Source organism: Plectrocnemia conspersa, unplaced genomic scaffold (genome assembly GCF_051122295.1).
Source record: "Plectrocnemia conspersa isolate PC_06_02 unplaced genomic scaffold, ASM5112229v1 ptg000012l, whole genome shotgun sequence".
NCBI classification, from domain to species: Eukaryota; Metazoa; Arthropoda; class Insecta; order Trichoptera; family Polycentropodidae; genus Plectrocnemia; species Plectrocnemia conspersa.
The window spans coordinates 23,677,007-23,703,658 of NW_028277176.1; the positions used below are offsets into that span (position 1 = coordinate 23,677,007).

Here is a 26,652-nt window from a genome sequence, read left to right on the forward strand (position 1 = left end):
TACATATTCTTCATATTATATAAAATTAAATACTTACAGTCATTAGGATCCTATAATGACGATTCCTTTCTCGATGATTACATATTATCAAACCTGGAGCACCAACTGTATCCAAACCAAAAGCAGAAGACCAAGAACTTTGATAGATTCTTAGTCGCACTTGTTTTTTTCTTATGGAACGTTTGTAGTTAAATAGTAGAGGTTCAGAACCGACGCATTCATAAACCATATCAGATTTTGATCCCTAAAAATATCATATAAGGATTATACTACAATCATTAAGAATATGAACGGCTGTTTTTAGTTGAGACGTCCATATATGTTTTAATAATATAAAAAGGTTAACTACGTAAATAGCAATCAGGCTTAATAAATAAGAGCAAAAGTTATTTATGAAAATGCATCTATCAAAGAAGTCTGTGGATAAAAAGTTCTAGCACAGATGAAGAGCAAAAAATAAAACATCTACTTACTTTTAGCTGTAGGGGCAATCCAGTCTTATTTATAATCCAATAAGGAGCATGAAGGAATAATTCACACCCTTCAGTTCTATCAACTTTGATACCCAACCCCAACTGTTTATTTCCGCCATCTGTATCAATATCAGTTGTCATAGTCAGAGTTTTCTCATGTAAATCATTACTCAGATTGAAGCTGCCAATCCATGGTAGACCCAAATAGTTTATTTCGACTATAACTCTATGAGATTTGTTAATATTCATGTGATAAGCGTTAGTCTTCTCTCCTGCTTCTATCCTGATTTGATAATCAATGTTAGGTACTTTGATTTCTACAGCATATGGAAGACGATTGTGTATTGTCAATGGAGATAAAAGACGAATAAGATAATTGGGAATCGTATGCGAAGTTTTATTTGCCTTTGTTCCTAGAAAATATAAAATAAATATAGCATATTGTAGATAAGTTTTATTATAAATTTAGATATATACCTTCAGTAGTGAAAGCGCGTATTGAAAATCCAGTTGGATCTTTATCTTCTTTTGGCAAACAACATAAATTAACCCCAGTATTTAAATCAGTAGATAACTCAGGCCACCATAAGCCATGACTAGTCACGTGATATTTGCTATAAATCATTTTAGATAAGTTAATTAATACGTATATAATCATTTACTTTAAATACACTTACTCGACATAAGTTGGTTGCAAATATAATTGGCAATGGTATGCTACATATAACGGTATATTATAAGTTTCATCCGGTTCTAAAATATGTATTCGCATAGTTCCTTCAAACGGATTCATCTGCTCTCCCATTAAGCTGATATTTAAAGCTTCTAAATCTGTCTTTCTATAAAATATTCCAATGGCGTATGTAGTTTCGTTTCTGATCTATAAGTAAATGTTATTAAATAAGCATATAAATAAATATAAAATGCTCATCAAAAATTCAAACCTGTAGAGGAGATCTCAGAACGACCTTCTTATTCTTGTATTTAGAATCAGTGTTCAACATTATATGATATTTAGTGTTATTTTTGCTCGGCTGTAAAGAATGCAATTTATTTACGGCCCTTTGAGGGCAAACTATAGATAGATCGTCGAAATCTTGTATCTTGATAATTAAACGTTCTTCAGTGATCTTTCTATACAATTGCGATACAGGATCCAATGGAAACAATTGCGTTGGACTAAACATTGGCTGTGGAGTGGGTGTCCGAATTTCACAATTAAAACCACCTTCAAATCTAAAATAATATTTACATTAAAAAGAAGTCTTTCATTACATATGTGCTTCAATACGTACGTTTCCCAATCATGTTCAGAACCAATCGAACCATGATTTCTTCCATCGAAGCTATTGGCAGGACTACTTGGACAACTATAGTCTTTATCATAATTTGCAAATGCTATCACACGATCATTTCCTGTAATATCCAATTCTGCGTGTGATACCAATTCAACTCTCGAAGCAGGACCTATGTCATTGATAAGATTGATTGGATTCTCGTAATCTACTCCCAATACAGTTTGATAATCGACTATCGATATTATTTTTTGAGTGAAGTTATTAGCCAAATCGTAAATGACTTTCATCGATTGAGGTGTTAATGTGATATTCAATAAATCTCTGGATTCTATCATGACGTAAGTAGCCATTTTATCAGAAACATTTTCTGATTCAAGGCCAGAATCTATGCTTTCTGCTTTCATGCCCATGTTAATGTTGGTAGCGGGTTTAAGGACTGCCGAGTCAGTCATGTATTTGGCAGGAGACTTTTTAAATTTGACGCCATTTCCTGTTTCTTGATCAGATTGTTCTGATTCGACACCAGAAGGTTCAGCTCCGGAAGAATCCTCACATTCACTATTTTCACCATCGCTGGAATCTCTGTAATGAAATAAATAAATGATACTATTCAGCGGTTTTGCATTTTTTGTATTTTAGTTTTTTCCTAAAAGATATCGTCGATTTGTCGATAATGATTTAAATGTAAAAAAAATAATTTAATATGCATGTATTTTAATTTTTAATATACACTTTGGCAAGAAAACTGTAGTTCAATCATTTATGTGACTTATTGATAGCTACAAGCATTTGAACAACTTCTTTAACATAAAGGACAATTTTTTATTAGAAATTGCCACAATATGTTTTATGCAGAGCATTTACGATATACCTTGAAATACTCTTCATTATCATATTTTTCAGTAAAAAAATGATTGAATATGAATAAATACATTTTTAACCTAATTTATTATCTTATACGTACTCGATAGTAAAAAACACATTTACGGCAAGAACGTGATAACTACATATTTGGTTATGAAAATATATGCGAGTGGACGAGGCACCACAGCCGCTGTCTATCCGGCGAAGTCCACCAAGAAAATGTGCCGCCGTTTTTTGGCCATAATAAATTTGTGTGTTTTTGGCCATAATAGAGTGATACCAGAATGCCGCCAAATTTTGGCCATAATAAATTAAATACATATGTAAATAGGTCCCCACATTACCACCAATGGTATTGTCTGGGCCACTTTAATTTTTCATTGCAATTAGTTATACAATACAAGGAATAGTTATAAATACAAAAACTTTGTGTATTTATAATTATGTAATTATTATTGTAGTGCTTTTGTAATACTTGACAGAATTTTTTTTTAGTAGTATTTAAAAAAGATTTAATACTTTTAATTTATTGAGTTCTTCTTTATTATACATTTTGAAGTCCTCTTAAATTTTGCGCTACTAGAAAAAATACATTTCTATAGAAGTATAGACTAATGGTATAAGTCGTGATTGAAAGACCTGGATTCAAATCTGATATACATGATGGATTTATATTTCTTTATCTATCTCTGAAAGATCGGAATTAGTGATTATTTTATAATTATAATTGAGATTGATCCATCATAGGTGAGGTTTTCATACATTTTCCTAATCTCCCAGATGAATAAATAAAAAAAATATTAAGAGCTAATTTATGCATAATGACACTATTGATTGTAGGCTGTAATAGTTGTCACTGATTTACAGACTTTGATTTCAGTCTAGTAATGATTGTATTTACTTCATTGTAAAGCATCTTATGTTGAAACAATGTACATTTCAATAAATAAATGTTAACTATCATAAGAAAGTACAGAAATTTGTACAATGTATATATAATAATTAGTATTAAAATCGCTATTAAAAAGTATTTTGTCAAAAAAAAAAATATATAAAATGATATTTGATAAGAAAAACTAATGACAGATTTTGCAAGCGTGCAAATTCACCACACGAATAAAATGATTTAATCTTTGTGGCATATATTTTGTTATATAATACGTTGTAAAAAAAAGTAATAAATACCCGGTAAATAGATGTCCGATAGCCGAAGCTAACTTTTCCATGATTCCATCTTCGTTTTCCGAATCGGAATTCTGACGCAAACACATTATAAAATTAAGGCTATCCGCCATATATTCACCCTCGACTTTGCTATCGCTTCTGTGTTTAATGAAAGTCATTCCATTATCAAATTGATCGTTTTCGTCTCCTGATGTTTCGCTATCGCTATCCGTTCTCTTTTGTAATGAGATTTTCCTTATCTTGTTTCTATCGTTGTCCATTTCCGAGCAAGACGTATCGTGATCTAATTTACTCGAAAGTGGATACGATTTAGCTTGGAAGCATTTGACAAGCACCTCCCAAGGTCTATATATATTTTCTTCGTGAACCATAGGTTCGATGAGTGGTTCCCAAGTATCAACTTTTTCGTTGTAATAAGAGCCTTGTATATTTATTTCGCATTTTGAGTGCATCTGCTTCGACCAGTCGCATATGGTCATTTCCATGTTTGATTTGAACATCAAAACTGGTATTCTAGCTTTTGCTTCAATCTCAAATAGAATTCTAATACTAGGTATGACCATTGTGAATGTTTCACAAGCTTTATTAGTAGGATATGAAGGTACACTATAATACTGATCTTCAGGATTTACATATGTGTAAGGAGAAATCTTTTTAGGTGCCCATAAATCTTCGCTATCGGCTTTGTCTATAGATTTTTGCGCGTAATTTAGGAAGTTAAATGCTTCTTTTTCTTCTGGTGGCGCTATATCTGTCCTAATGTCGTCTACGATATCTGAGATGGTTCGAACTGTAGTTTCAGATAAGTGCAAGTCTACAGAAGACACTGACATGTTGACTTTTACGCCTTCTTCTATGCTCTTGAAAGATTTTGAAAACTCTATATCGCACGGATGCAAGACTAAATAAGGTTGAGAAGTTTTTAGTTTGCTTTGCAACTTCGACATGATCTGTAGACCAGATAGAGATAATGTCATATTCTCTCTGCATGAATGTCTCGAGTAATCGAACAATATTTCAGTTCTGAACAATAATGCATGGCCAGCTGTTTTCGTCAAGTCTGAGAAGAACATTATTTCTGGTTTTCTGAACTGAATCGAGAACGTCAATCCTGAAGAGTCTTCGCATAAAGGCGTTCCTTAAATATATCATTAATGTAATTGCTGTATTTTTATATGTTTCATATCGGAATACCTGTTGAGAAATTTCCACTTGTGGAATCAGCCGAACTTGGAGGTCTCAAAGATCTGCTGTTGGTAGTTGCTTCTTGTTTTGAATGCGTTATATCACCTACGTAACCATGATTTACAACACCGCCATCCAGAGATTTATCACCTAGAAGCAACACAAATTAAAATTATATAGATAAAATATTGGATGATTTCAAAGTACATACCTGGTAGAGCGTCAAGCATAAATCTGCCCAAGTTCATGAAAAACGGTACAGAAAAGTTCAATCTAGTCTTTTCTACATGAACGTCTATATTACGATCTCCTGTTTGATTTTGACGAAACGTTAGATCGATAATAGGCGGTGAAGATACAGATATTGCGCAATAGTCTTGTCTATTTTCTCCAGCATGCGAGTGGAACATCCTAAATATTTAAAAAAAGTTACTTACATCTTATATAGAAAATGATTTATTTAATAATCAAATATTACTTTTTAATAACGATGGAAGTATCTGGTCTTATGTCATCCATTGAAAGACTTTGCAGATTTGCTTTCACATCCAACGATCTATCAGAAAAATAGTCTAATGCGAAGGAAGCTTCTCCTGCTGTCAACTTTGCTAAACCTCTATTGGAATCTCTGACTGGTGAACTCAAAACTTCATCTATATCTGTGAATATTTTCAATTCAATTCCTTCTAAAATAAATCTGATCACTGCTTCTTTTCTCAATGGTTCAGATAGAGCGAAAAATCCTTGAAGTTTTCTAACTGAAGAATCTGAACTTGCAACTGGATCGCTTATATGACTTGTAGTATTAGTACCTAAACAACAAAATCAAAATATTATTTTATGCTTTTATTAAATTATTGAGAAGTTGTATATATATTTTTCTTACCAACATATTGACCTTCCATGAGATTATCTGTCCAGACAGCCAAAATGGTAGACAAATCCCTCTGTCCCAGATTCACAGTAATAACTTCCATTAAAGCGTCAACTTCAAATAACAATACGTCTTTTTGAGTCAAACTACTTCCAAAAGTTTGCGTAGTCAATAAATTATGGTAACCGATTGCTCTTCTGATATCAAATCTTAGAGAAACTGGTTCAAGAATGGGCTCCTAAATAACGAATATTATTAATACACATATACTTTAACAATTTATAAAAATATTACTTAAATACATACTTGCACTTCTAATGTACCAGCTAAAGTCATGACAGCTCTGCTCAAAGTTATAGAATCAAGTTTTATTAATACATTATCAATAACTGGTTTAACTGCATGTTTATATGAATCATCTTTTTCAGATGCTTTGTTGACAGGTTGGTTGATATTTTTAAAGAAGTTTTCAACAGTTAGATCACCTGGAATTAATATTATATATTTTAAACACTTGTATTCCATTATTGATGATGTGTTGAACTTACCCATGTTAAAAACTACCAAATTTGGAGATGTAGCTTTTTGAGGCAGTAGAATTATAGGTGCGTGTATTTCAATTGAAATGTTCAATCTAGTTTGCCAGCTTTTTATGTTTGTCAATTGAGATTCTAGATTATTTTCTGCATATTTAACAGCAGAATTTGCTGTTCCAGTAGGAATGAACGGTTCAATAAAGTGCTGAAAAAAATATGAATTGAGTATTTTTTTTAAGAAAATTGATCATCAATAGGCTCACCTGTAGTTCGATCAATATTTTATATAACAAAACCACGTGTAACCTTCCTATGTATATCTTAAAAGATCCATCAGATTTTATGTTTTCAAATTCTATTAAGCTGTCCTTATCTGAACCTCTGTAAACTCTGGGATTATGCCTAACATATTTCATCTCAAACACTTTATCTTCGTCTACCCAGAGTAACTGAAATATTGATTATATTATTACAGGTAAGATTTATCAAATTTATATTTTTAAGAATACCTTTGAGTATAATGTCATATCTGACATGTCATCGACCGTCAATGAACTGAGAAATCCTTTCAAAATCATTCTATCGTTTGCTTTATAAACACAATCACTCTCCAATCCTCCTAATTTTATCTCTAAAATATCAACTTCAGAATGTGACAGCTTCAGTGCAAATTGCGATAATCTAGAAAGATATGGTTAATTTTATATAATTTATAGTACAAAAATATTAATAGTTCAACATATTAATTATTTTGACATAGAAAAAATTAAGAAACATTTGGTTTACAAACGGCTGTTCGTAATCTGTTTCAAAAACTCGCCACCCTTTTGTAATTGGCCGTCCTACCGAAAGGGGCGGAAACTTCCGGAAACACTTTCTCTGATAATTTACTGACATTCAATTTTTGACCAAAAGAAGACAGATCCAACATTAGGCCATCGAAGATTGCAGAAGCCGCCGCTTCTCTCTTCACGTCCGGAACCCACAGGAAAACTTTACGTATAACTAATATATACAAATTGTACGTGACGCTCTCAATTATTGCATAAAAATGACACGAAGGTTAGAATAAAAGTGGGAAAATCTTAAAGACGGAATATTGTAGGTACATTAAATTTAACTTAAAAATATTATTTAAATATTGAATTATTTAGAAACTGATTTTTATGCGTTAGAATAAGATTATTAGGTATTTTTTAATGTATTTTTATAGTTTATCTTTATTGTTTTTGATAGTTACATGTGACGCATAATTAAATTCAATATTTCGATGGAATTGAGTTATCTTAGATTTATATCGAAAATCGTGTTTTACAATGCAGTAAGCATACCTGAAAGAATAACTGAATTTTGTAGCACCAGGTGGTATTGGAGGATCTACACCTGTCCCTTCCAAAAGACTCATAGCAGTTTGTGTGTGAGATCCTAAAGCTTTTTTCACTTGCGCAGTATCTCTGAATTGTACTCTACAATGATTGTATAATGTAATAGTATTTTTTTAAGTAATAAAAATTTTCAAGGCATACTTTTGCATTATAAATTCCAAATATTTAAACAAAGTTTCCCAAGCTTCTCTATGGAATGTCACATTGATGATACCAACATCGGCCACCAAAGATTGTTCGACACTATGAAAGTGGGATTTGAAGTCAGGACAATCGGCTCGAACCTAAAATATAGATCAATTGTTATTTTGTATGTGACTATAAATTAGTTGTATTATCATACTTTTCTATATAAGATATTGGCAACTTCTTCAGAAGGATCTGTCGTGATTAATTCTAGATATTCTCCAGAAGATCCTTGATGCAGTTTATCAGATAGCATTAATGACTGCAAATTGATTTGCAAAGCTGGACCGTATTTCATCAATGCTGCGTCGACACATATCTTTAAATCGAATATATTTTAATATTTAAAATAATGTTATTAAATTTAACAAATAATCAAAACTTACTTTTCCAAAACGCAGCATCATATAAGGTTTATCCATCATGTCCAAAGATCTACATAGATTCAACACAACTTCGCCTAAAAATAATTACAATTCATAATATTCTGGGTTCAATAATTAATATAATCATAATACACATTGTTATCGTACCGATAACAAATCTTAATAAAACTGTTATGTTATTGTTTGGTGAAACGTTATCATCAAATCCAGGCAAATCGACAGTTCTAGCCCAAATTTCAGCATCATCATCACTGTGTTCTATCGAATGAGTTGATTTATCTGAATCTGCTACGCCATTTCTAACGCTCGACTTTTCAGTCATAGAATCATACATTCTAAAAATATTTTAAATTAACATTTGAGCAGATTTATAGAACTGTATAATAATCACCTGTTGCGCGATAGATGAGCCAAAGGTAGCGTATGTTTAATCTTCTTCAACTGTCGATATGTAGGATCGTCTGTAATTCTGTCTAAATCAAAATCATACGCTGTTCTTCCATCAATGTTCAATGAATCGAATACTGAAACTGGAACTGTGTTTGATGTTGGTATCGGAAGGTTATCAAAATATTCCAGCAGCAATCCGATTCTTCTATCAGACAGATTAATCTTGAGACTCGATATTGTAAAGTTCAATTTGTGCTTCGGTAAAAGTTTATAGTCTTGCTTTATGCTATTTGAAAAGACGAACTGCATTCTTATTTTCGTTATCAGATGATAATCTGAATCTGCCATCTTTCGTGCATTTCTCCACTCATCTCCAGAATCAGCAAATAATACCTAAAAATATAATATATTTTATATCTTAAGTAAAATTACTTAATAATATATTATCATAATTTACTTGAATTGCAGAACAATCTGCATGCAATCGATCGTACAACCTTTCTTCTAATTCCATACAAGTGGCATCTTCCAATTGATTATTTGAAGGTTGTAGATCAGATTTTATTACAACTCTTCCTAAATCAATCACTAATACATTTCCACTTCTGTAATAATATATGTAATTAATTATTGAATTTAAAAGCATATTTTGTATATCCTATAAACATACTTATTCAAAGATCCAAATTCAGGGATTATCACATATGGTCCTTTCAGATCCATATTGATATTTATAATCTTATGCCTTTTTATAATGTAATTTATTAACGATTTACCGACTACTGTGACTTTTCGTATTTTTTCGGTTACTATATCAGCAACGTCGTTTACAGCCATAGAGCGCGTTTGGAAAAAGTTGATTATCTCTGATAAAGCGTGCTAAAAATGTTCATTAGAAATAAATATTAATTTTAAGATAATCAGAATGGATTTTTTTACCTCATTATAGACGATCTCCATTGGTTCCAAAGAACAAGTGAGTCCAAAATCAGCTTCAATGTTGTGCGGATTTTTTTCGAAGTCTATTGCTAAAAAGTTGGAATTTGTATTGCCTTGGTAGATATTATCAGCTGTAACCATCGGCACTAGATCGTTATCTGCATTAGAGCCTTCGATCACAATGCTTTCAGCTCTGGCTGAAACCTGATAATAGAGTTTTAGTATATTTATTAAAATATAATATTTAATACGATTGTCGAACATAAATTGCATGCGTTTCAAATTCATTTGTAAAAATCATAAAAAATAAATGGACCAATAAGAAATGGCAATCAAAATTACTCGCTTCTCAGAATTCTTTGATTCACGTCAAAAGTAATAAGCCCAGATCTTGTGCGAATGTACGAATGAACGCTTCAGTAAACAATTAAAATGCTTGGCTGAAGAAATGGACCAAAAATGTTATTTACTGATCAATGAATACAATAGACTTATTTAACTTATATCTTCATTCGTAAAAAGATTAGTGAGCTCATTGCCATTATCTAAAATATTTATAAAATTACCTTAAATGCTTTAGCAGCTGGTCTTGTTTCTAAAGATAGCAACAGTTGAGTCAAAGTCAACACTAAAACTTCTTTTCCTCTATTGACGAGACTCAGTGAAGCATTTGCCAGTGTAAAATTAATTTTGTGCTCTAAATTATATATTAAGATTATTATATTACATAAATTAATTAAATATTATATATGACTTACCTATGTATAATTTTGATTTTTCAGGTTTAGCGCCGCCTTCGACGTATCCGATTAATTCGCAAACTCTTTTCTTCTCAGGACTGGATAAATGGCTCCAAAGTCCTTTCACCTTTTCTGGTTTTACACACAAGTCTATGTTTTTTCTTCCGAATGGATATTCAGAGGTTTCTCTTATGGGACTTGGAGTCGATATTGTCCACCATTCAATTTCGCTCTCTTTTACGTAAACTCTTTCCGGATCTTCTTGTTGCATCTTAATAAATAAATAAAAATATTATAAGCGAAATTTTACTGAAATGTCTTAACTTAATTAGAAATATCAAGCACAAACATTAAACAACGCTTTTCTTTGAAGTATTAATTAATCTCCTTTACGTTTTAAGCACATAATGAACATTTGGATCACTTTTTGTTACTTCCATTTACTTTCAACATAATACATAGCTAATTAACGCAATTTTAACGCTACTGTTAAACGTGCCACATTTATGTCATTATTTAATTTTATATAACTTATCGGTAAAGTAATGAGAATCTATTTATAAATATATTTTTCCGAATTAAAGGAGTCCTTTGTTGATTGAAATTGTTGTATAAACAGGGCTGTGGAGTCGTTGAAAAATTTTCCCGAAAATTAATTATTTTATTTATTTATATTCATGTTAATAATCCCAAAGAAAAAAGTACAAAAAATAATTTTAATAATATTTCTTAGGATTAGTGCCGCGCCATGACCATGCACGTCGGTTGTTGTTGGGTATTTGATTAAGTGCATAATATTTTTTACTTCATATTTCTGACTTCAAACGTATGGCGCATGACGAGCAATTAAAAAAGTAATGGTCGGGGTGGAAAGGGTTGATAAGGAGTCGGAATCGGTCGATTTTTACAACTCCGACTCCACGGATCTGATTGTTTGTCTTTTGACAGATTAAAAACACGTCATAATGCTTGAACTAACGCATTTTTTTAATAAGTATGTCCAATAAATATTACCGTAAATTTCCGTGATTACCAAAACTGTTATAAGTTTTATGAGCAACGGCGTTTGAGCAGGTTGCCAGAAAGGATTAGACAAGAATTAGAAAAATCATAGCGATATGACGCTAAAATTTTTTTCCTGCACAATTAACTTTTTAAACGGGATTCATCAAACTTTTAAGATAATCGCAGAAACACAAAAAAAAACATTTCTTTGGGCAAGTAGCGAAATAATTGTTGTCGATTTTACGTAATGTACATGAAGCGCTAGAATAATTTTATATAACATACGAAAAATATTGAAGAAAGGTTAAATTAAAAAATAATATGTACTAAAGTATTTTAAAAATATATAATACACTCAAATTTACTACAAGATTATGTTTATGAATTTAGTTATTAATTTCCACTTCGTAAAAAATACGTCCTTTTTACTCTGATCGTCAGATTTAATTCAGCCAAGTCCATATAAAGAATTAAATCAAGGTTCAAAACCATTTGAAAAATGTAATTTCAGTCACGTTATATACAGTACATACTTAAAGGTTGGAATAGCGTAGTCAGCACGATCTAGATTAGCAATCCAGAAGCCGTGGGTTCGAACTACGGCTGCAGACTTGAATTCTTTTTTATAAAAAATGCGATTTTTACCTACCCAGTTAGTTTATAGTTTACCCCGTTTGAATGTATTAGGCTTACACCTGTCAGGTTACAGCAGAAAATTAAAAAAATCATTGCACAAAAATTCATTTGCATCACTAACTGCCATAGTCCAGGAAATATAACGTTTTAAGAGGATTTTTAAGACGGAAAAGATAAAAAGATAGATGACAAGCTTAGCACATTATTAATTAAAATTTGTAAAAACAATCTCCCGTCGTTACATACCTAAGCCCAATGCATTACAACAGGCCACATTTGTACACTTTTTATTAGGCCAATCAGACACAAAAAATACCTAAAAATAAATATTAAAACACCAGACTGAAAGTCTAGAAATCAGTGACTTCTATATAATTATTATCATGAACAAATATGAACTTCTGTGATTTTTCCCTGTTTTCATAGATAAAGTAGACATGAAAGTGAAAATATTTTGTAAGATTAAAAGAAACGCTGAATAAGTAAATCATCTGTTAGGGATTACGTTGAAGGGAACGTCATCAATATTTAAGAATAAATAAATTTGATAAATCAAAAATTGTGGTTTATAATATAAGTTTTTGTAATTAAAATTTTGAGACATTTAAAAGTACATATGCTAAGTAATTTATTTTGATAATTTACTGGCTCTACTGAAGCAGAACTTAGAAAATGTATGTGAATGAGAAATAATTAACAGAAAACGCCAGTTACTTGATTTTGCGTTGGAACAGCTGATTTATTGAACCTGCAATGCAACTTAAAATTACTTGAGAATAAAAAATCAATTGGGCTAAATGTATTATTAGGGTCACGAATAGCATTCACTGCCATGATATCGATTACTTTTCACAAATGTACAAACAATATTAATAATATAGAATTGACTTACCTCAATCTTTGCCTGCTCTCTGGCTATAACGATGCTCATGATGGGCAGATTATCTTCACACTTCTGAAGATCCATTTTCAATTCCGTATCGTTTGGACACTTGAGAGTGCTTTTGTAAGCGTCTTTGTATTTGTGATAGTTTTCCCTGTGGGATTTTATAGCTAGCCACGTATAAGGCTTGACCCTCTGCTCTAAAACTACGTCATAAAAATACTTCCACCATTTTTTTATGTTTTTACTAACAGGTACCTTTGGGTGAAGATGGCGATATTTTCTGTTAACAAAATAACAAAATATCATTTTATTGCATAATTACTATAATATATAAAATATATACTAACCGATTTATCGAAATTCTTTTTAGAGAATCTACTACGGAACATATTGATAAATATTGTTTTCTAGTGACTTGTGCGGCACTGTCTTGCAAAACTGCGTCTACCAACAATCTAGGAACTCTCGCCTCTCCAGATCGATTTACAATCACTTTAACTTTGCAAGTTATTGGCTTTAATACTGTAACTTAATTATTAGATAATTATTCTTACAATAATAATTACACAGCAATGCTACTTACAAAATTCAAAATCATCTTTGTGCATCGAGAACTTCTCTAAACCATTAATCATATAATGCCTCCAACTATAGAACTGCGATTCTGTAATGCTTCTAGTTTCATCGTCGTCTAGGACTACTGTATTTGAGTTCCAATAGAATGACAGTGATTCTATTTTCATCATTTGATACACTGTGCTAGCTCCTTGTGGCGTCATAGATTGCTTCCATTTGCTGTTGATATTATTAAAAATTACATTCATCGAATCAATTTTAATATATTAATCAAGCTATCCTTACTTGTTGGTAGTTTCAATTGACATACTCTGAAGGCAAAGCCCACAAGCCAAAGATCCTTCAGTTGAACTGATTGAATCTTCATATCTGATATGGACATTCCTGATGAATATTTGCACGTTATTGACAATGGTAGTCAATAAGTTTTCAAAGAAATTTTGAGGACCACCCAAGACTTCACTTTCTGATTCCAAATCTTGCAGAATCTTTTTCTTGGCAGCTCTGATAAGCCTCTTTTCTCTTTCGCTGTCAAAAAATTGATTAGAAACAGCCGGACCGACTAAGATGAGCACATCCTGAACGTTGATGATGATCGGCTGAGTATAGAGGCCAGTCCATGGTATCTGAAGCGAAATCTGACCGATTGTTCCGATCCTCACATCGATGGGAAGATCGAGCTCGTACTAAAATAATTAATAGATCAAAACTCTTGAATAATACAATAATCTATTCAAACTTACCAGAGCCTCGGGCTTTAATTTCAGATCAGTCAAGTTTACATTTCCAGAGAATATGCCTATATTCAGATTTTCAGTGTCCAAATCTTGAACGTACTTTCCGAGAAATCTGTTCAAGATTCCGGCTACGACCCCCTCGAACATTTTGAATGTTGTTTTTTAATCAAAGATCAATCAGTTGAAAACACGAATGGACGACTCCATTGTGTGTTTTTTTTAATACTTAAGCCTTCGATTTATTTTTATAACCTGAACAAAGAATATACTTAATATAGAAACGTACCTCGTTCGTGGATTTTATACAATAACTAATTGATTACGCGTGCGCAATCTTATCTATGTTTAATATAAAAATATATATCACTAATCACTACGTTATCTATATCAATTTCGTATGTAAATATTAATGGTGTTAATAATAATAAAAATACACTAAAATATAATGTAAATAATTTGATGAAATACATATTATTTCAATGTTTTATCAGTGGTATATTTAGTCATTGTTTATAAATTAAAATGCTATGAAATCGATTTGGTTTTTAAAGTATTTTGTATGTAGGTTACTATTTTAATTATTTTGGAATTATATTTAGACACACCATGATCTAACTAACGGTTAGCAGGTTGGATTTAGTTCCTATATAATTTAATAAATATTTTTGATTTACCAGTGAAGTAAATACACTGAAAGAATATTTCTCATTTCTGTCTTTATGACTTGATCAATTTCACTTTCATCGGTCACATGGTCGTCAATATATAATTTTTGTAATATTTTTTAGACATTCCTTATCCTTTTGCTCACCTGCTAATAGTCATGCATGACTAAGAGGGATTAAAAATCTTAAGTTTAATCAAGTATAACAAACCAGCCATTAAGAAAACTAATCTGAACCGAGATTCTCACGCCGAAAAGTAAATAAAGTTTCAGTATTAATAAGTCACAAATTATATTACTATACATATTTTATACTAGTACGGATGCCGAAATCGTAAGAAAAAGTATGAGATTGCGCAATATTATTACCCAAAGTCGGCTATATAAGGGTTTCATTTTAAGTACAAATTTAATAATTCTACGGTTCACAAACTGTGAAGTACATGTTTTATCTAACTTTCTAACTGTGAGATCTACACAATCGCTATTGGATACAGATTTATACGAAGATCTACAACTGTTAAGTCGACGGGAGTTTATTTTTCTCGTCGACCGATTCAAGAGTCATCATCATGTAATAAATATATATACAGTACCATCACTCGTCTTCATTGATGGTCATCACCATTTAAGTACATGCTATAAACCTTATAATCTGTTAATTTACTACATTTTTAAATAGCCGCTATTTCGAAACATATAGACGAATCAGTTTGGATAACGAACTTAGTTGAGATATTTATAAGCTATTAACAAGAAATCAACGAGCGTGACAAAATACTTGGCCGTCAGAAACAAACTACGCATCCAGCATACTTATCACAGACAGTAATACCAACGTAAAAATATAAAAACGATTCCATAAACGAAAAGCGTACGTAATTTAAAAATTAAAGTAATTTTTAATCATTGTGTGATACTCAGGCAAGTTTATTTTAGTAAAAGTTAAAATAATGAATCTAGGCATAATTTGTTAAGGTCAGGTTATTGATTAGTAGATGTATGAGAGATTACGTATTGTGTTTGCCATTTTTACAGCCTATTGAATTACGGTAAAGTTTCGATATCCTACGCCCACTTTTTCTAAGAAGAATCATCGGACAATATTGGGATTTATAGTGACATATGTCATCAGTAAAAAAACATGAATAAGTAAAATGTATGGAGATGTTATTTTATGAATATTTGTAAAATTACGCAAGGCATGTACTTAGAAAGGAGTATAGCGGACTTCCCAAAACATAGCTGAAGTAAAAAAAATGACTAGCAGACCGTTCGTAAGACCGCGACTACACTAACGCATCAGACGCTGCTCTTGCGGGAGAGATAATGTAACATTGTTCAGGTGAACATTGCACCAATAGAGCAAAAGTTAGTATTATATTTATTCGAATGTCAGAGTAATTAAAATGTAGAATATTGATTTTTAATAGAGCTATTTATATGAGTTGGAATTGTGCGGCTCGCGGGTCACATGCGGCTATTAGGGTAATCGCATTTTACTTTAGAAATATAAAATTTTAATATATAATTAGTATCTTACAATATATTTTTTTGTATATATATATTTATTTTAATATTCTATAATTGATAAAAATAGGAATACTGATTACCAGGCGCGTACAGTGAGATACAATATCTTTCGCTCGCGTGTAATGGGCGTGTGTTACATGCGTCCGTACGCCCACTTCTTCTCAGTCACTCTCGTCACTTAACATGCGGGCGAGCGAAAGGAAATGTATCTCACTGTACGCGCCTGCTAATTACTTGTTATTACACAGCTCACAAACGGCTTGTGGGCTATCAATTCTAAGGTGACATAAAGGCGTAGAGCCTAATACTTCCAGACCAGAAAATGCTTTTTTATATCGTTACGTTAAGTTACGCTAAGCGATAAAATCAATCTCGAACTATCGAAAATATATGAGTAAAACATTCATAAATAACTATGAAGCATTGAGAATATTAATGACGAACTCAACAAGATAGCCATTTTTAACAATATCGTCGAAAGATAAAAATACATTGCATGTTGAGTTCACCATTAATATTCTGAAAGTTACAATATTTTTTTTAATATTTATAAACTGTACATAAGGTAAAGAAAATTATTATTCAATAAAAATAACTTGTTTGGTTTATCCTTAAACTTTTATAAACTTGAAACAAAAAAATCGCAAAACTACAGTTTTTACTAAATCTAAAATGTAATTTTTCCAACGATTATTTGGCGCTTTGTGCTCATAAATTTGCGCTTTGATTCTTAATTATCTTTGTATTAAGTTTAATGTATATTTAAAAGTTTGCCCGACATTTACTAATATTATATAATTTCATTATTTTTATAATTGAAATTATTATTAAAAATCGATTGACTATGATTAGTAAGAATTAGTATTAATATTTATAATTTTCAATTTATCACATTAGAGCAATTAATTTACTTAGTTGCGCTAAAGTTCTATTCAAAGCGTTTTGTGCTTTACTCAATATAATAATATAATAGTTAATATAAGTATTATATATTAATATTTATTATTAGCTTTACATGGCAATCTTGACAGAAATTATATTATTTTCATAAATAAATATATATTACATTTATAAAAAAGAATATAAAATGTATTTACTCTAATATACCAGATTTAACCCTACCATATGGAGTATATAAATACGTTATATAAAATGTATTTAGAAGTATATTTTGTATATTTTATAGTTTTAGTAATATATTGAGAAGCACAGTTCGATCTACACGTAATACAATATATTTATAAATTATTTACAACGTCACATTAAACATTTATAGACGCGAACCCAAAACGCAATTTCTTAGTGAGAGCTTTCGCTCTGTCGAGCTTTAAGAATGCACGATCCACATTTTTTATTTAATATAAACTAAAATAGACCACAAACGTTCTAAATGATTATTTATTTATAACATAGATGCATTTTAACAATGAAGCGATCACTTAAACGTGTCGTATCAATGCGTAACATATGTTAAGTGTAACGTATCGATCGATCACGGTTTAACCTTCATATAAAGCTTAAGTTTTCTCTCAATGTCATTCATCTTAAGATCACCGCGTACAATTATAAACCGTATATCATTTAATTACTATAATAATAAATAATTTTAAAAAATCAATAATTTTTATTTAATTCTATAATATTAGTGTGCATAAGCACATGGGTACATATTATCATAGCTCGATTAAAAACGCCTTTTGCTTTAATTGAAATAAATTATATTTTTGGTAATACGACCCTTAAGTAATTTATACAATATTGATTATTATTTTAAATTTTAATACTAGAATAATAGATTTAATTTTTTTAATATTAAGGATAAAATTACAGATTATTCTTAATGAGCCATCATCTGTCACCAGAAAATAGGCGATTTGCTTTGTACAAGATAACATCGTAATGTTTTTTTTTTATATATTTTTAAGGCTTGGAAAAAATGGATTTATAGAGAAATTTTAAGATAATGATTTATTGAAATATAGAATTACGCCAAGCCATATTGTGAATAATCGCTGAATTTTTATTATGTAATGATTTTTTTATTAAGCATAAAATGCTACACAAGCGCCATTTTAATTTATCACTACGAAATTAATTTGTGAAATTGGAGAACCAAATAAACCGTTCTTCTAAATACGTTTAAAATTTTGCCGCATTATGCGGTTAAAAATAAATAGTGAAGTTAAATTTAGTGTTTAAATGTAACATATGCCATATTGCGGTTTTTCATTAAATTTTTATAATGCAATAGTATATACAATAAATTATTTTTTTAAATTTACCTATTGGACTAAAAAATCTGAATCTTTAATTACACTATTAATTATTTTTATTAACTGTGATTTTCCAGACACGATGAAAATTTCAATTCATATGGTATTTGAACCCACCATATTTTAATTGATAAACAATGACTTATACCACTGGTGTATGATGAATAATGATTTTATACTATTAAATTACTTATCAAGTATTCTATATATATGCATGTTTTTTTTAAATATGCTAGGAATTTTAAGATTTTTTATTGATTTTTAATATTAAAAACTAGTTGCTCACCGTTAACCGGCCGCCAATGTGTCGGTTATTCAATCATAATTTTAAGGTTAAACTGTCACACTTGTAGGCCTGTGGGCGAATGACGGAGCGGCTACTTTCCGCGAGAGCTGAGCACCCACTGAAAATCGATTGTAGGGTAGGTGAGAGGGTAGCTGTGGGGGTGGTTTGGGTAGCACAGCAATATGACGCAAATAACACGGCCCGAGACATGCGCCACCACTGTGCCAAGATATTGAACAAAAATGTATTTACAGACTTTGCCTCTCAAATTTCGCTTTAAATTATAGATGGAACGTTATTAAATACTTCAGAAGCCATTTAACGATACTTTAATAGCTATTGAAAAGTGATATAATATTGGGAGGCAGGTGGATGCTGGAACTGACCTTGCTTACCATATTGTCTCGTGGATGGGATTTTTCAATAGTTTAGAGGGGATTTTAAATATAATTTCATTTAAATATTTATTATTAAGATAAATCCTTAGTGACATAAAGCAAGTTATGTCAGTCAGTGACGCATTAAGTAGACAGGAGTTACGTATAATGTACCTCATTGATAAATATTAGGCCTCTTATTTTTCTCAAATTTGATATATATTTTGTGTTACATAAACATGCTCCTGTTATTAAATAACAGTGAAATATCAGTGCTTTATGTGGAATATAAACTGCTTTTAAAAGGAAGGAATCTTAGAAAAAACAACACCAGTCAGCGGTACAGTCAGGTTCTACTGCCCCGCCTTTACTTCATTAATGATTCATAGTTAGGGTTAGCTTTTCTGCATCTGAGCGTGCACTCCAGTAACACTTGTTGACACACAGAGGCTTATTTTAGCCTCGTTCCATCTTCTTCCCATAACGGTAAGCGTCATTAACCTCTTTTCCCTAATGACACTCAGGTCTCCAATATAGCCGTGACCCGTGAGCATCTGAGTCTCTAGAGAGCTTGCTACCGATTTGACCTGTACCGGATGGTGGTGGGAATTCGCATGTAAATACCTGTTGGTATGCGTACTTTTTTGGTTAAAAAATTGATTAAGAACCATAACCATATTTTGCTACATCGAAATTAAAAATAAGCCACTCTTAGATATTTTGGTTATCGATTATTCCAGGTATGCAATCACATATTCATAATCATTGTAAAATGTCGTCTATTAAATAACATCCAAGAAACTATATGTATATTGCGAGTCGTCACTCGGAACGTAACGATCTAGATGATTTTTTTTTGCTGTAAAAATGGTTTTAATTTATTTTACCAAATAATCGACTGCATTACAACCATTGTCACGCGATCGTCGTAAAAGATAATATCCCCAAATATCAATAGATATTTGATCGATATTAACTTCAATCTTCATACGTACTAAGGTATATATTACATGTTCACGTTTAAAACATACCTAGCTCAGTAAAATCTAACGTATATGTGCATTAAATCAGATGCAATGATAATGTTTATGTATTATAAAAGGAAAAACTCACTTTTCGGCTTCGGAGTTTGTTGACGGTAATTCAAAATTTGAATATTTCATTATGTATTCTTCTGATCCTCAACACATTATGTATATATTTAATTTTCATAGTTATAACACACCCAGTTAGGCCGGTTTCACACGTGCCGGATGGATTTGCCGGCGCCGTGTAGTGGAGGTGGTGTTCTATGGGCAGCGTCGGGCCGGCACCGGATGGATTCGTCCGGCACGTCTGAAATGGTAGGTAGGTACTAACCCATACAACACTATCCCCACTACACGGCGCCGGCCCGGTGCCGGGTGATTCCATCCAGCACGTGTGAAACCGTCCTTAATTTGCACTCCGATTATTTATTATATATTCAGTCAAATCGAACAACGCACATGACGAATTAATGAAAATTATTGTCGCGTAGTAAAATTTTATTTATAAATAATAATTATGTCACGTTACTATCGGCCATTTTGTTTTATATTTGAATGCTTGTTTTTCATTGGTCGAAACAACTGAATGAATTACTGGCGGCTCGAAAATCAATCAGAGTAAATTTAAATTTATTTTTATTATCATAATTATATAATAGATTAATAATAAACTATAAAAGCTCCAGTTCCCTTCAATTCAGTCATCTCCTTATATTTATTTATTTATTAGTAATTTGACCATATTTCTCAATTGAATCATGATGATTTTTATACAAGATAGTTTATTTTATATACATAAATACACACATATATTTACTATACGTCAGCTCAAAAAAGTACTTATGTATAGGAAATTCAATTCTGAATCAAAATTGCAATCCCGGGATTTCGGGTTCGCAATTTAACGATTGTATTTTTATAGCATATATTTATATATGTACATATACTTGCTATATATCATAAAATATAGCGTTCATAAAATTATTATTGCGTTGTTTAACTGTTGTTTTATCGTCATTTGTTAAATTGATATGTACTCCTAAGGTTCTTGATAAAAATACTAGGTTCCAACATATTTCGATTGGCTTTAAAATTAGCGTATTTGGTAATGTTCTTTAACTAATTTTTCAATAAAAGATTTATTTGATTCTATAATGATTTAACAATATACTTAATATTGTGATACAATAAATATTTCAATGCATCAGTTAAGAGAAAAGTATTTTTGCTTAATGTAAATTGAAGCTTAATTGAATTTTACTCGATTTTAATTAGACATGATGTTTCAAAAGATTTTTTCTTTCACTTCAACTACTAGGATTTTCACCCATATATTTTTGTTTTGAATAACTTGATCATCTGCCGAAAAGTGACAGATATTTTATACTTTTGATTCGAGACGTCTCTGGCGAATCACAGATGCGGATCACAGATCGCTTGCATATTCAAACAACGAAATATGTTCAGTCTTGAAGTGAAACTCATATGTAAAATTTAAAAATCGTTCATGCAAGGGGCTTAAGTGGAAACTTAAACCCGCCAATAATGATTATGTATTTGTGAATAATTATATAAAATAATTTAGCAGTAGCTGAAGCACAGTCTACAGTTTTAAATGCCAAATCGATGAAAATATATCAAGGGTAAGCAGGGACATTATCAAGACAGCCCATAAATATAAATTCGATATTAGGCATGATATTTTTTCCATCTGCGAGTGAAGTCTTCAAACCTGGCAAATAGTGGCTTCGGTTGTAAATGGCCTTCAATACAAGCCCGACAAGCCAACGCCAAAAATCCCTGGCATCTTCGGGCCCGAGGAGGCTGACCGTTGACCTAATAATTCGCTGTATTGACGGCTCAATATCTACTGTCACAGAACGTGATTCAATCTCTAGCACCAAGCGGATGGAGGAGTTTCTCGAAAACAAAGTCTCTCAGAAACGTATAACTCACGCTTTCTCTATATCTTGAAAAGCAGCTTTTTTCTTTTCCCGAGAAACGTCGTTATCCATTGGACGTTACAACGGTCGTCACATGTGTTGTTATAAATGTATGTACATATGTGTATCATCGTAAATGATATTTTAAAATGTTAGGAATAATACTTTACTATATTGTCGTATGGCTAGCTTTCCATTGATTTATCAACGACCAGGGTGCGATTATTATTATATCGAAAATTCGAAACATCGAGCAAATGAAATTATTCGCAGTGCTCCTCAGTTATGGCAAATCGCCTGTGATGTTTTTCTATTCATAAGATTTCCAGGAAATTTTCCACTCAGTCAAATCACATAGCTCTTTCCAGAAGACGGTTTAATTTAAAACATAAAATCAAACTATACAAATTTGTATATGATGAACACTTGTATTGAATAATAAATTGAGTTTTCCAACATAAATTGCTTATAAGTATGGCTATATTCAATCAAATTTGTAATAGTAATTACTGTTTTACATATTGTATTATTTATTATGACCATATATGTACATATATAATATAAGAACATATGTATAATGTATATATTTGTGTAAACGTATATGAAAAAAATATCTTTTGAACATATACATATTAAAGACATGCTAAGCACGCGAACAAATGTTCAAGAATAGTTTTTTTATTAGACTTGTTTTATGATCCTTTTCTAAACTTTCCCTGCTTTTATGGTTCATTGTATTTTTTTTCATATAACTACAAAAATCCATTTATGCACATGTATATTTTATTGATGTGTATCTGAAAAGTAATTAAAAGTAAAGTGAACATTTGCAATAAAATATGACAACGCAAAATATATAACAATAATAATTTTTCCAGTATACAAAAGTATGTTTTATTTCACTTTATTAATGTTTATATTGCACATTTTAATCTAGATTGCATCAGAGCCAACGTATTCACTATTTTTTTTAAATAAATTACTTGATTTAAAAACACCAATTTAATGCAGCGTGATGATGTTACTCTTAACAATATGTAAAATATATTTTAATAATTAATTTGTAATTATATCATCACGCATTAGGTATCAGATTCGCTTGTTTTCGAACTGTGTATGGATACAATGTTCATAATTTATATTGTATAGTAATCATAATTTCGACCTTCATAACTAATAATATAGTATTATAGTTGATAAATAAGCCTGCGCAATTTGAGTAAGTTTAATCAATTTAAAAAGGTTATTTACACATATTTTTTGCCCACAATGCAGTATTACTTCATATAACTTCATTGCTAAATTATGCAAAATCACGCGAAAATTATCTATAATGGCACACAGTTCGTTTGGTCGTAATTTACAACAATTCACAAGTCCATAATGTTCATGGCAATTTTTTACTTTTAGATGCGTGTCAAGAGTGTGACTATAACAGGATGGTCGCGTAAATAATTTACTGTAATAACTGCGATTGTCATCTATTTTTTAGAATGCATTTACTATATATGTATTATGTATATAATATACACGTATACAATGCAAAACACAATTGTGGATATATCATCAACGCTACAACTAAACTAAATGTCCTCGATTTTTGCGCGCTTTACCTAATATTAGTATATAAATAATATTTTTGTAAAATTTGGTTCAGTCTTACACTATGGATGCTAAAAGTTTGATACTGCTACTATTCGTTGCCGTAGGAAAATTATTAATTGGCGTTATTAATAATGCCTATTTTATAGATTAAATGAAGTTGATTATATATTTATTTTTAAGGTCGCACGAGCAGATAATATATGTACAACTAAACTTGAAACCGTGAGTAGATGTTTATATATTGTTTTCTGGTTCCTAAAATATATTGTAACATATTACTTCTATTCACGAATAATTAAAGATTATGTATAATGAACACGTATAATACAACACGCGATAGCAATAACTGGACATCATAATTTTTGATTTTACTAAAATTTACTATTGACCATTTTCTCTGGATATTTTTTTAATCTCATTGCGATAGTCGTGAAGTAAATTTTCAGTCTATAAAATATGTTAAATGTTTTAAGAATAAGTTATCAATATCAATTATATAGAATTACTTGGACGCTTGTGACGAATTAATAAAAAAATTATTTATTTTAAATTAAATTGTTATTTTTAGTCTCCAGATGAATGTTGCATAACGCTACCTATGTTTGCCGATGAGAAGATATTTCTAGATTGTGGACTCTCTGATATGGACGAAACCTCTCCAAAGCTACCGAGCGTGAGGCAAATATATTTTCCATCAAAATATAACTCTGTTGATACGAATCAAATTTCAGTGTTCATCTTTTGAGTGCGTGATGAAAACTGCCAACCTTCGCGGCTCCGACGACAAACCAAACAAAGAAGCTTTCAAAAACGCTATGAATAAAGCTCCATCAGACTGGCAAACAATCACTGAAGCAACTTTAAATAACTGCTTCGATATGGCAGGCAAAAATATAACCGGTTGCCCACCCCTGGAATTAACGGCTTGTATATTCACTCGTTTGCTAAAGGTACATTAAATATAATGATTTGTATTTTTAAGTTATGCAAGTCTAATATTTATTTGATATTTTAGGAATGTCCTGCTGCTCATTGGACTGTGAGCAAAGACTGCGATTTGGCGAAACAATATGTGCAAAATTGTATGTGAAAAATAAATAAAATTTAATTTATGATACACACATATTTACAACACGATGGGTGTTTTATTTACTATATAAATATTAGAAATAACAATAGAATAGCAAATTTATATTAATAAAGTTATTTCAAAATAATTTAATTTATTACTCGTTTATTTATAATGTGAATAGAATGGCAATTTATGAGTGAAATATCAAAGAAAGGCTAATACACCTTTAGGGCTTTCAGTAATGAAACATATTTCAAATACCGGCATTTCAGTATTCTCTTTATGCGTTATTATTCTGATTCATATTAATGAATGCTTATTTTTATTTTTTCCACTATATATAAATTAATATCTTGTTACAACTTAATCTCTACTGTCAGAAAACTTTGAATTAAAATAAGAATGAACTTATTAACAAGCAAAACCATATTTTATTGTGTTGCCAAATATTTATCTGCACGCAAAATTAAACATAAACATTAAAAGTAGTATTGTAGTAACAGTTCTACTCATGTAAATACTTGTTAAAACAACACACACCCGTAACATACATTTAAAACAAACATACAGTTGTTTCGTGTATTATGTTTGGTGTGCTGACAAACGAAATTAAGTTATTAGACTAATTGAAGACATTCAAATTGCAAATAAATACTACGTTACATATAAAAAATATAAGTACAGTAAGGCTGCAATGGTCAGTTACAAGAACTAAGAGTGTAATTGGATTAGTTGTATCGTCGTTCGTTTTTTAAGCAGGTTGAAGTAGTTGACACAAGTTTGAAACGTGTTGAATTTGGGGATGAAAATTCCTTGAAATTTATGACCGACACTTAATCAACATGTATTTCTGAAAGTATCCCCAAAGTTCTACCGATACAATATTTAAAATCATTTACCAGTTAATAAGTTGATCATATAACTGGCTATTGTGATTTTATTTCGAGTAGTAATCCTTTGTTTTATGGCACGACAAAGCTTTACCGACCTGCTGCCATTTATTATTTAATACATAAGTTTATTTTTGATTCTCACCTTGTCTGTCTAAGAAGCGATGAGATTGGCTCGCCAACATCCTCATATATGATTCGCCAGAGCTGTCTCGAAACAGAAATATAAAATATGTGACACGAGGGGCAGACGGACAGACAGAAGAAGACGAGACCAGATATGTAACTTGGGTATTTGGCCTGGGAAAGTCAAACTATCCACTCCTAAGTTTATATATATTTCACAATTTTTAAATAGATATTTAAAATAATATAAATCTTTGGAGAAGCTATTTTACGTAAAATGACCATTCATCAATCAGGATAAAATATACAATAATGGGACCACACAAAGCCTTCGTTACGACTAGAAAAAAAATGGTTTCCCATAAATAACACGCAAGGATTCTCTGGTGCATTGAATGAATATGTGTTTGTTAATGTCGACCATGCAGACACTCGAAGGAGCAGATTCGGCCCGCCCACGGACAATATACGATCATGGACATTCACATCCTGAGAGAGACTCCACCACACGAGCACTACAGCAGGGAGTAACCAACCTCCGCTATACAGTCACTGCAACTACAATCAGAACTCT

General features: G+C 31.1%; 2 protein-coding genes across 5 annotated transcripts in view; one reads left to right on the forward strand and one right to left on the reverse strand.

Moving 5' to 3' along the window:
* LOC148228660 (intermembrane lipid transfer protein VPS13A-like) overlaps positions 1–19,140 on the reverse strand; it is a 28,782-nt gene extending 9,642 nt beyond the window's left edge. For 3 of the 4 annotated variants that reach the window (XM_088199944.1, XM_088199942.1, XM_088199945.1), the window contains exons 1-32: positions 19,038–19,140; positions 14,288–14,533; positions 13,830–14,230; positions 13,552–13,763; positions 13,316–13,490; positions 12,975–13,248; positions 10,460–10,712; positions 10,268–10,398; positions 9,702–9,905; positions 9,433–9,641; positions 9,220–9,367; positions 8,764–9,155; positions 8,520–8,707; positions 8,373–8,446; positions 8,144–8,305; positions 7,942–8,084; positions 7,747–7,881; positions 6,925–7,096; positions 6,679–6,864; positions 6,428–6,620; positions 6,186–6,364; positions 5,892–6,117; positions 5,484–5,817; positions 5,217–5,416; positions 5,015–5,155; positions 3,821–4,958; positions 1,769–2,353; positions 1,418–1,709; positions 1,151–1,353; positions 951–1,087; positions 474–886; positions 38–244 (exon numbers count right to left, since the gene is read on the reverse strand). In XM_088199944.1, the coding sequence (XP_088056070.1) occupies positions 38–244; positions 474–886; positions 951–1,087; positions 1,151–1,353; positions 1,418–1,709; positions 1,769–2,353; positions 3,821–4,958; positions 5,015–5,155; positions 5,217–5,416; positions 5,484–5,817; positions 5,892–6,117; positions 6,186–6,364; positions 6,428–6,620; positions 6,679–6,864; positions 6,925–7,096; positions 7,747–7,881; positions 7,942–8,084; positions 8,144–8,305; positions 8,373–8,446; positions 8,520–8,707; positions 8,764–9,155; positions 9,220–9,367; positions 9,433–9,641; positions 9,702–9,905; positions 10,268–10,398; positions 10,460–10,712; positions 12,975–13,248; positions 13,316–13,490; positions 13,552–13,763; positions 13,830–14,230; positions 14,288–14,428 (7,848 nt within the window). In that variant the 5' untranslated portion in view covers positions 14,429–14,533; positions 19,038–19,140. Of the gene's footprint in view, positions 1–37; positions 245–473; positions 887–950; positions 1,088–1,150; positions 1,354–1,417; positions 1,710–1,768; positions 2,354–3,820; positions 4,959–5,014; positions 5,156–5,216; positions 5,417–5,483; positions 5,818–5,891; positions 6,118–6,185; positions 6,365–6,427; positions 6,621–6,678; positions 6,865–6,924; positions 7,097–7,746; positions 7,882–7,941; positions 8,085–8,143; positions 8,306–8,372; positions 8,447–8,519; positions 8,708–8,763; positions 9,156–9,219; positions 9,368–9,432; positions 9,642–9,701; positions 9,906–10,267; positions 10,399–10,459; positions 10,713–12,974; positions 13,249–13,315; positions 13,491–13,551; positions 13,764–13,829; positions 14,231–14,287; positions 14,571–19,037 lie in introns of those variants that run through there. The other variant, XM_088199943.1, reaches the window with a different exon arrangement.
* Positions 19,141–23,953: 4,813 nt separating this feature from the next.
* Positions 23,954–25,131, forward strand: LOC148228661 (uncharacterized). The gene is made up of 5 exons (XM_088200382.1): positions 23,954–24,090; positions 24,171–24,212; positions 24,559–24,663; positions 24,722–24,940; positions 25,006–25,131. The coding sequence occupies exons 1-5, from the start codon at positions 24,052–24,054 to the stop codon at positions 25,078–25,080; spliced, it is 480 nt and encodes a 159-aa protein (XP_088056508.1). The 5' UTR covers positions 23,954–24,051; the 3' UTR covers positions 25,081–25,131.
* Positions 25,132–26,652: the final 1,521 nt, after the last annotated feature.